A 10,918-nucleotide genomic window follows, 5' to 3' on the forward strand; every position below is an offset into this window, starting at 1 on the left:
CCAAAAATTGATAGAAACCCCAGATGGAAAACTGTATTTTTCATAAAGAAAAACACAAATGAGGAAGAGAAGTTGGGTCTCGTTTCTTCCCCAGTATCAGACAATATGAATACAACCATCAACAATTAATACTAGCTCTTCTTTCAAAGACACACCAATTTAACACCACAAATGCTGGTAATTTTTTCAAGGCAGACAATGGATTTAAAGAGGGCTTACCCTGCTCCAGTAGCTGCTCTTGAATTTCAGTTCCACTTATTTAATTTTACTGGAAATCTCTTTCAGAAGGCCTTTCAAATCAGAGAGCTTAAAAAAAAAAAAAAAAAAGGAGGTTATTTTTGTAAAGTCCATCTAGCTGAAGGAATGCAATGCTAATGAGCAATGAAAGTAACAAGTAATTGCCTCTGCAAGTATTACACCCAATGCAAGAGTGCTCGAGAGGACAGTACCAAGTACAATGTTCATCAGGGCAATTAATGCAGCAAGCCCTGCTGCCTCTATTTCAGTGAGTTAACCAGCAGTTACCAGACGAGAAAAGCAAGAGATGGGTATTTATTTTCAGGAGAGAATTAAGGTTAGCAGATCTCCTTTCAGTTTCAAGAGCAGCATCACTAACCACATACTCACTCACCACTTCCCCTTCAGTCTGGAAGCAAGCTATTATTTTGCAATCTAAATGATTTGACAGTAACCAAAAAAAGTACTCTGAAGTATATGTGGGTCTTTTCACCTGAGCTTCTTAAAAAGTCTGTGCTTCATACCAAAGCCACTCCCCACTTCAGAGGCCAAACAGATAATTCAGTCAAGCCTCAGAAAATAACCATTGTGAACAGACATACCCATTTCAACATCACAGTCATAAAAAATTATTTGTATGGCAATTCTCATAATGTGCTCTCTGGTATACGGGTAGCCTTATATTGCTTAATTACACCATGCCAACACCACCAGAAGCTAAACTTGACAGACACCTTTGGGACGGGGACATGTCAAGTGTGTGACACCCCTTCTTCCCACTGGCGTTTCATGGACCTGTTAGACAGCGGAATGTTGCAGTTTAAGATGGAAATTACTTCTGCTTTAGTCCATCTCAAAAGGAATATTGAGAAACACTCCTCCAGTGCTAAGCAAGTGTCTTTGTTTCATTTCCCTGCACATTAGAAAGCTCTTGTGGCTTGGAAGGGATCTCACAGCTCATTTTTGGCTGCTCCAACCCCATCCAGCCTGGCTTTGGATACTTCCAAGGATCCAGGGGCAGCCACAGCTTCTCTGGGTACCCTGTTCCAGGGTGGGCCCAAACTCACAGCCAAGAATTTCTTCCCATTATCCCATCTAATCCTCCTCTCAGTTCAAAACCATTCCCTTCTGTCCTAATCACTACATGCCCTACACACTCCTATCTATGGAATCAAAAGAGCACAGTAAAAAAGCCCAATTAAAATGGGGTCCTGGTGACAGTGACAAAGACTGCACACAACTCTGGGAGGCTCATTTTCCTTGCCATGGCACACCCCCTGCTTTACCAGAGAGAATCACATTTCCCGGAGCGATCTGGGACAGAAGTACCTTTGCATCCAGTTGTCTGAATCGATGCACTATCCTAGAAGCAGAAGGAGAACACGAAGCAATGGGATCAGTCTGGATACCAAGGAAAACTTGGCTAATTACCACACCCCAACTCCCCCCCAGTGCTCCATCCTCCCAGGGAGGCAGGGCTGCACGTGACTGGCATCATTTTTAGTACAAGTACATTAACTAACATGCAAATTACTATTAGTAGTATGCTATTACATTTTCCTTCTCAAGACATTTTTGCTTCCAGTACCAAGGAAATGTTTTTGGTATTTGTTTGGCTTCTTACGCAATGCTGTTTGTCTCTGGGTAGTCTTAACCTAAACACTTATTTGTGGACGGCAATGTTCATGCCCACAGATATGGAAGGGTCTGGTTTTTCTTGTCCATTCCTATCAGCTCTCTCTGATTAAGAGAAATATTCAAGCTGCCAGAAGTTAGCAAAGTTAAGCAATCATACAGAGCAGGTTTTGTTCTCTAGCAGTGTTCCGTTTTCTTGCTTTCTTTCAGTTTTTGTTGGTTTTTTTTTTTCCTCTTAAACTGTTACTCTGAAAACAGTGAGACAGATCCCAAATGTTTCCATGAGCTGGCAGTCAAAGAAATATCCAAGCGTAAGTCTCCAAAGTTTCAAATACCATGATTCTAAAGACCATCTTCCCCTCCTCAGAGGTCTCCACAACTCATGCTACTAATTACACATCTCCATTTGGATTACTGCTGTGGGAATGTCTGAGATTCCAGGTCCAACAGTAAACATTCTCTGCTAAATGTAAAATCATAGAATTATTTGAGTTGGAAAAGATCGAGTCCAACCAATTCCACCACTAACTCAGGTCCCCAAGTGCCATATCCACACAGCTTTTAAATCCCCACGCCGAGATGGGGGTGCCACCACTGCCTTGGGCAGTCTGTTCCAGGGCTGGACAACCCTTTCCATAAAGAACTTTTTCCTAATATCCAGCCTAAACTAATGCTACAGCAAGAGTCAGCTGTGGCACTGCTTCCCATGATAAGATCTCAAAACACCATGGGAAGACTTTTTTTTTGTCTTCTCTTCAGCAAACAAAAAAAAGCACCATTTCACTTCAGAAATAAAAAGCACATTTATGCTGAGTTTATTTACTTACTCATTAGTTTGTAAACACCTAGAGCTGCTGAAAATGTGCCTTCACTAGAAATGTTCAAGAGAAAAGTAAGAGAATGAAGACAAAGATAGGCAGGCTTACTCTTCTGATGAATCATTTGCTTTTGTATTGATTTTGACAAGGTAATTTTCCTTCATGACAGCTTCCCATGCCAGGATTTCATTGTCCTCATTTCTTGAGCCTGGGAAATGTATTTGAAAGAAAAATACTTAATTTGTGTTCGAAAGCCAAGGTGCAAAGCGGCTGGGTCAGTGTGTACATTCAGAGGTTAATGATTCCCTTCTCCACATCCTGAGCACTCACAGCCCCACTGCCCACCTGTGACTCAGCTCTCACAGATGTGACACTAACGCCTTTCACTGAATGCTCCTGGCAACCAGAGTCACTTAAAAACACAAAATACGAGCAAACATAAAACCCAAAACCCACCAAATAAGCAAACACAAAACCAACCCACAACCTTACAAGCTCCAGAAGTCTTTCTGTACTTTTTTTGAGTCTTGGTTAACACAGGTGCCTCTGCTTCAACAGGTACAGGATATTCTAGCAAGATCCCGTCTGGGTTTGAGCTTTCCATTTGTTTCTACATTACCCCATATTGGATCATTAGGAGTAACACTTCTAAGGACCATGATATATGATTTTTGATTGAACTGAAACACTCCAGAATGATGAAGAATTGTCTTCTCTATGAAGCATTTTGTGGTGGTTTTGTAAATTCAAGAGCTGATACAGAGGAGCCCACTTTGAGGCATCGTAGTCTTCCAGGGTAATACTTCAGCATTTTGTCATGTTCCAAAAGGACACAATACACCACAGGGGTTTAAATAAAAAAATAAAATAAACTGAGACAGAAGAAGCCCCAGGCTGGTGAATGGATGAAGTCCCTTTCTTCCACCCAGTGCTCCTCTGACCTCACAAACCCCTCAGCTGTTCCCCCACAATCCAACAAGCATCTAAGCACTCAAATCCCAACCATTTCCATAAGAGTTAAAGGGGAAGGCAGGATTTTACCACAGTCAATACATCAGTGTGCTTCCTCTGCAGTTCTCAGTTCCTATCATCAGCAAAACCACAACCATTTTCTGGCTCTAATTAACTCTCCCATTCTTTCAGAGCTGCAACATCAACTGTGCATCATTTGAGCAGGAATTTCTGCTACCCAACAGCTTCCCCAGCAAGAAATCCACACAGCAATTTAGACAGCCAAAATGATTTAGTGCTAAACAATTTTATATGCCAAAGAAGGCCCTTCCTCCTAAACTGGTAACAAATCCAGCTTCTGCTGCAGGGCACCAGGCAGGTTACTGATGGATGGGAAAAAGCCTGTCAATTAATTCAATTTATTCTCTCTCAGCTGAGAAAACACTATATTTGCTGGAGAGGCAGGGGGGAAGGCTTGTTAAAACAATTCCTATCTGTGTCCCCCAACAGAAAAAGGAGAAATAGCTTGAGCATTGACTTGTCACATTTTTGAGGTGGTTTGGCTACATGGAAACTGTTTGTTCTCTTTCAGTCACTCCCTAGCAAGAAGAATGAATTACAAAAAAGCCAAACCCACAACCTTGCAAAGCTGAGAAACAGCATAAGCAGCCCTAAAGAGTTAGGATTAATCTGAAGTCTTAATGAGTTACACACACAAGGCAATTCTACATGGAAATGGCTTAGATAAGAGAGCACTGGATAAATATCACTTGAAAACTTGAATCTTACTGAAGAGATTTCCAGCAGCACAGTGGATTTGCATGACAGAGGTCTACATGGCCCTTGGAAATCTCCCAGCACAGCACAAAATGCCTGGAATAAGCACAGGATGCCACGCAGGAACTGCAATGCACCTGCTGCAGAGATGACTTTTGGGCAACAAGGAAAAATCCAACTCACAACAAATGGATGGCTCTTTGCTTTCTTTGTTACAGCAGCACTTGAAGCATTTCCTCAGCACCATGAATATGTAGGCAAAGATGACAAAGGGGAAGGGGATGGTCAGGCGACTGCAGTATTCCTGCACCAGGAAAAAGCGTTGGAACTTCCACACCTGGTCATTGTTCTCTTGCACTGATCCAACAGTGTAACTGATGGGAAAGAGAGAACACAACCAGGATGAGTTGGTCACCAAAGAGCTGCATCAGAGCCAACAACAGAGCATTCCTCTACTGTACCAGGGCATGGTTTTATAGTCACAGAATCCCAGAGTAGTTTGGCTTGGGAAGGACCTTAAAGCTCACCCCATTCCATCCCCTGCCATGGGCAGGGACACCTTCTATCATCCCAGGTTGTTCCAAGCCCCATCTAACCTGGCCTTGGACACTGCCAGGGATCCAGGGGCAGCCACAGCTGCTCTGGGCACCCTGTGCCAGGGCCTGCCCACCCTCACAGGGGACAATTCCTTCCCAGTATCCCATCCATCCATGCTCTCTGGCAGTGGAAGCCATTCCCTGTGTCCTGTCCCTCCATGCCTTATCCCCAGTTCCTCTCCAGCTCTCCTGGAGCCGCTTTAGTCCCTGCAAGGGGCTCTGAGCTCTCCCTGGAGCCTTTTTCTCCCCAGGTGAGCACCCTCAGCTCTCCTAGCCTGGCTCCATTCCCTTTGAGAATCTCCTCTGGACTCATTCTGGCAGCTCCATGTCCCTCTGATGTTAGGAGCCCTAGTCATTCTGAAGGTAGTAATTTTTATTAACCAGGAGGTTATTTAGTTTGTTCTCCTCCTTAGAGAGTAATTCACAAATGGGTGGAATTAAAACAGTAGGAAAAAAACCCCTTGAAGTTACAAATAAACAGGAAAATATATGAATAGGAAGAAAATACTCCATGTATTTTTACTACCTCAGCTCTAACCAGTCTTCTTCTAGCCTAGACACATGAGAACAGGATGCTTCTTCACAAGATATTGTGTCTTATTAACTGAGCAGATAACTGCTTTCTTAGGAAAAAGCCCAAACCTAAAATGAGAACACTTACAAGAAATTTAAAAGCTCCTGAGATTTATAGTAGACGTATTAAGGACACTGCAGGCACAGATCAAACCCACAGCACAAGGCACTGTATGGACCCTGCAAAGCAACAACCACAGGTGTAAGCAGCTCCCAGGCTGCCTGACCTTTCAGTGTGACATTAAGTGGCAGATGGATGCTCCCAAAATGCCTCTGCTGAGAGCCTAACGCACCTTTATGTGAGATAAATGCAAACCTTCACCTGGTGGAGATTCTCTTTTTGTGTAAAAGATAGATGCAACTGGTGAAAACTAGAGGGTTTTTTACTGGCATAACAGCATAAACCAGAGCATTTACCATCAGGTACTGTTAAAGTAAGTGTTCTAGCAAATATTAAAGGTTTTAGGGTAGAGCTGGCTTACTGCTGTATACTTTCCTTCATTGTTGAAAGGTACTTGCACCCTTCCTAGGGAGTATGAGCATGCTTGTCTCTCCCCAGGCACAGATATGCTTTACCTATCTTGGATGCCTTGCCAAAAATAGTATTTCTGATTTTCTTTAGATTCTAGGTCAGCCTGGGGAAGAGGGGTCAGAGCAGAACCTAAATCTGAGGCATTCTCAACTTATCACTCTCTAGCATCTCATCTCAGGCCAGGAAACACTGGCAGCGTCATTCAGCTGAGAGATGCTCTTGAGCAGCACCAGGAGTCCTGTCAATACTCCTGTTGCCAAAGCAACTTCCTGCCAAGGTACCATCAAATCACAAAAATAAACTTGTGGTCCTCAAGAAGGCTGGTCAGAGGTTTTGAGTACTCTTGTCATGAGTGTAAAGCAGAAAAGGACAAGGGCTGGGAATGGGAACAGAGGCACAACACCAATCCAGCTGCATTCCCAAGTGAGACATGAAGGCAACACACCCCCAAAATCTGATATGAGGAACTTCCCATGATTAAATCAACTCTGTGCCACAGCTTGCAGAGGATGCAACAAAGATTTCTGGGAGAAGCTGAGGAAGACATTCCCTGACCTTGCTGGTCTAGAGGTGATGGCACTTCTCAAGACAAAGTCCTTTTGCATGTCCCAGGGGGATGTGGCCCATTGCCTGTGGTCTAAGTCAGAACAATAAATGGCAGGTCCATCAAATCAGTACCAGACTTATCCTCACCACACAGCAGCTCAGGTTAATAAAACCACAGTGTCCTGAAGAGTGATGATAACTCATTTACTCACTCTGCTGCTCAAGCAAGGTCACTTGGGTAGCAACTCACATTTCGGTAAGGCTCTGACCCAGCATCACCCCCTGTGATGGGTTTGCTGGGGTTTGCACCACACCCACAGTGCAGAGGATGCTTAGAGATGGAGGCAAAGGACAGGCAGCAATCCCTCCCCAGGACACTGCACCAGTTTCCCCCAGGCTGCTGTGACAGATGCAGAGGCGAGGCTTGGCTTCCTGCTGTTTTCCAGCACTCCAGTCTCTTCCCCAGAGCTATGTCAGTGCAGGGATGACCAGGAAGCCACGGCTCCTTCGTTACGTACCCGAACATGGCCACGAGCAGGTTGACCAGGAGGATGTTGGTGGAGAGCATGTAAATGCACACAAGGGGAATGGTGATCCACTCCGGGAAGCGGGGCTGGTTGTTGGCATCCAGCTCCACGCACAAGGGCTTGGACTTGTTCCCAGAAAAAGTGCAGTGGTCGAAGTTGTAGATGGTACCTCAGAGAGGGGAGAGCAAACAGTGAGCTCCTCGTTCTGCTGGTCCTGCCCTCATCCCTCCATTCCTGCTCCCCGTTAGACTTGGAGGCAGGGGGCAAATGCAATTGGTACAAACAAAACTAGTGATAAAGTCCACAACCTGAGGATTCGAGGTATTGGTAGTAGTCCGGTTGAAATGATAGCTGCTCCTCTTGCAGTGGCTGATGAATTGCAGCTGAAGTGGTGATCTTTAGAAGGGTATAGTTTTCTCTGAAGATCTGGTGGCAGTGCAGCCGGTCTTCCTCTGCGCCGGGGCCGCCTCCGAGCTCCGCCGCCGCCGCCTCACCGCGCTCCAGCCGCTTCTCTGGGAATCTTGCCGAAGGAGCTGCTTCTCTGGGAAATCCCGCAAAGAGAGAGAGCTGCTTCTCTGGGAATCCCGTAAAGAGAGAGAGAGATGCTTTGTCTCCAAAAAGGTACCACTTTATACAATAAAAGAGTGCTTGGCTTCCCCCTCTGGGTGGAGCATCTCACAGTGGGATGATGTTACGTTTACCAGCCCTGCAAGTGAGTCAGTCAATGGCCCATTAACAAACCATTACCTCTTCGGAGCAAACCATTGTTCTTGGAAGAAATAACAAACCTGCCCAACCTCCAACAGATGGCAAATAGAATACAAGCTTATCTTACAAACCAGGACAGTACTTTAAAATCTAAAACTCTAAACTATGCTCCACTTAGCTGAACATGTCTGCTTTAAAAGATAGATTCACATTCTCAATTCAAGCACCTAAGTTTGGAAGCCTTTTCCAAGGTCTCACATCAAATCCTGTAAATCTGAGGATTCTAAGCCTTCACTTACAGGCCCGAAGATCTGAGAATTCCTTGCATTTCGTTTTCCAACACTGATGGTGTTAGAGAATGCCCAGGATCTGTTTTATAAGTCAGCTCTGGCAGGAGCAAATTGGCTGCCTGAGGGCTGCTTGTGGCCTCTGACACCCAATTGCTCAGGGCTTCCCACTGCCCCAGTCCCTCCGGGTCTCCCCCAGCCCGGCCAACCTGCCCGGCAGCGGTGCTGCAGCCCCACAGGAGCTCCAGAGGAGCCCCACCAAGAGGCACCTCAGAGCCCTCAACCATCCAGCCAGCAACACACGGGCAGGAGGACACGGATGGTGCTTCCTGCCTGGGACAGGGCTTGTGGCCATCTCCAGGCACCGCTCTCGCAGGGATCCCTGCAGCTCTGGCCTTGCCCACCCGCTCTGTGGGCAGCAAAAGGCTTCAGCAGAGCCACCAAAGGCCAAGGGGCTTTTGGCCATTTTCCCTGCAACCCTGCATGCCTGGGCACCTTGCTGAGCACAAGCTAACTTTTCCCCCTTAAGGGCCTCAGGCCCCCTCTGCTTGCTGTGCTACTGAGCACAAGCACCCTTTTCACCCTTTCCTCCCACTTGCCCTGCAGACCCTGTGCAGCAAAGAATAGCTCTTGGGCATCTGTGTATTCTAACACATTCTTTATTTACTCAGGATAAAAAATGGAAGGGAAGAAAATAAATATCTTAGAGAAGAGGAAAATCCCACTGGCTCAGGTGGCCCCAAGAAAGAGAGCTTCCTGAATCAGCTCTCCTCCGAGCTCCAACAGTGCAGACATCCGAGCCCTGACAGACAAGGCCATGTCGTCCATTTCCGGCGCAGCTGATCTTGCATCTTCTGGAAGATGGAGTATCGCCCACACTGTATTGCCTGGAGGACATGCAGTGTTTGAAGTGCCAGCTCTAACACGGCAGTACTGACATCCTCTGTCAGACATTCAAGGGCTGCAAGAGAAAGGAACAGAGCCACGGTCAGATCCCGACTCTGCGGGGAGCCGAGGGGAGTCTCCCGTGCCAGGGCCATCCCAGCCAGCTCTTGCCATGGCCGGGAGGGATCAGGGACCAAGGGGATCAGCCCGAAGCTGCTGGCCACGAATCCCACACGTGTCCCTGAACCCTCTGTGTGCTCTACCTAGGAGAGCAGAGCTCTCCGCAGCCGGGGCAGGGCTTGCAGCTCGCCCCACAGCCCCCGCTGTCAGCCCGCTGCCCTCTCTCACCATTGCAGATCAGCTGGAGCTCTTCTTGCTGTCCCCTCAAGCTCCGCCCGGCCATCCCTGGGAACACAGAGCCTGTCAGCCCAGCGGCACAGCTCCTGCTAGCGGCGCTGCCAGCCCTGTGCCCACAAGGCCTCCTGGCCCGGCAGGGCTCAGCCCGGGCCCTGGCCGCTCGCTGCCGAACCCAGGGCACGGCTGCCAGAGGCGCCGGGCCCGGGTGGCGCTGTCGGGGCAGCAGGCGGGGCTGGGGCCGAGCTGCGGCGGGGCGGGGAGGGAGCCCGGGCTCGTGGCTCACCCATGAACCTGAGGGCCGCCTCTCGCAGGGGCTCCTGTGGGCTCTCCAGGTAGGGCAGGGCCCGGCGCAGGAGCTCGGCCGCGCTGCTGCTGTCCTCTGCCAGCTGGAGAGAGCGGCAGCAGAGAAGGGTTGGCGCGGGCTCAGCCCCTGGGCCGGGCGCTCCCCGCGCCAGCCCCGGCCTCCCCTGCCCGCACTGCCCTGAGGCCCGGCCAGCAGCCGCTGGCGCCGGGCTCTGGAGGGGGCAGAGGGCCGGCTGCTGCCCGGGGAGCCGCGGTGCCGCCCCGCAGCCCCGCCGGGCCGCGAATCCATCGGCACCCGGCTGGGCCCGCAGGAGCCTGGAGCAGAGCCCGCGCGGCCTCGGGCTGCAGCAGCGGGCAGGGGCACAGCTGCCAGCCCGCACACCGAGCACCGCGCTCAGGGGGCTGCTCCAGGCTGGGGCTGCGGCCTCCCGGCCCTTCTTACCAGGATCTCAATGAACCTCCATAGCTTCTCCTTCTTTACAGATTTTTCAAGATCTCTCCTCTTCAGGAATTTGGCCACACAAAGCAGCGTTTCCCGAGAAGCCTGGAGAAGAGCAGAAACATGGAAATGCCCCGCAGCCAAGGGCCCCCAGGATCAGCGTCTCTGTGCCAGGGCCTGGAGGAGGCTACAGCCCTCCAGGCACCAGGGCAGGAGGCAGCTGAGCCCCCTCCCAGGGGGACAGCAGCAGCCCTTGCGTCCTCACCTTTGCCACCTGCCAGTTCTCATCATGGCAGTGGAAGAAGAGTGGGAGCACACTGTGGCACACTTGTGCCTTCAGGTCCTTTCTTCCCTTTTCCAGTGGAAGATTCAGCAATGTTCTCAAGAGCAATATGGAGAGCAGCTGTACCTGGCTATTGTCCTGTGTGAAGAGATGAAAATAAGACCTCAGCATGGGCTGCAAAGGGCTCAGCTGGGCACAGGCCTGAAAATCCACAGGGCACCAAGTGTCCTGGCATCAGCCAGTGGCTGTGGCTGGGGGTACGGAGCCTTACATGGTCAAAGAGAGGCAGGAGGGACTCAGCCAGCTGCAGGACAGTGGGGCTGGGGATCCACATGTCCTTGTCCATGATTATAAAGTTGAGTACCATGACTGTTATCTTAACAATCTCTCCATCTGCATCCTGCAGGAGCTCCACAAGACGTTCAGTCAGGTTCCACATTTTTTTGGTCTGTGTAGAACACAAG

General features: G+C 49.0%; 1 protein-coding gene and 1 long non-coding RNA gene across 2 annotated transcripts; both read right to left on the minus strand.

The window, feature by feature from the left end:
- Positions 1-255: 255 nt before the first annotated feature.
- LOC144246719 (transient receptor potential cation channel subfamily M member 8-like) lies at positions 256-8,825 on the minus strand. Its single transcript, XM_077785223.1, has 6 exons — positions 8,783-8,825; positions 7,184-7,361; positions 4,602-4,792; positions 2,799-2,898; positions 1,567-1,600; positions 256-306 (listed from the first exon to the last, which is right to left on the minus strand). Exons 1-6 carry the CDS (start codon positions 8,823-8,825, stop codon positions 256-258), a joined length of 597 nt encoding a protein of 198 aa, XP_077641349.1.
- A 5-nt stretch (positions 8,826-8,830) lies between these two features.
- On the minus strand, positions 8,831-9,473 carry LOC144246659 (uncharacterized). The gene is made up of 2 exons (XR_013340326.1): positions 9,421-9,473; positions 8,831-9,148 (listed from the first exon to the last, which is right to left on the minus strand). It is a non-coding gene; the product is annotated as an uncharacterized LOC144246659 (long non-coding RNA).
- Positions 9,474-10,918: the final 1,445 nt, after the last annotated feature.

The sequence above is a fragment of the Lonchura striata genome, chromosome 8 (genome assembly GCF_046129695.1).
Source record: "Lonchura striata isolate bLonStr1 chromosome 8, bLonStr1.mat, whole genome shotgun sequence".
Lineage (NCBI taxonomy): Eukaryota > Metazoa > Chordata > Aves > Passeriformes > Estrildidae > Lonchura > Lonchura striata.

Coding starts and splice junctions, on each gene's coding strand:
- LOC144246719 (XM_077785223.1), bottom strand. CDS start 8,825: ATGCCCAAGAGCTATTCTTTGCTGCACAGGGTCTGCAGGGCAA. Junction 2,899..4,601: donor CAAAGAGCCATCCATTTGTT/GTGAGTTGGATT, acceptor TACATTTCCCAG/GCTCAAGAAATGAGGACAAT. Junction 307..1,566: donor TCAGACAACTGGATGCAAAG/GTACTTCTGTCC, acceptor TTTTTTTTTAAG/CTCTCTGATTTGAAAGGCCT.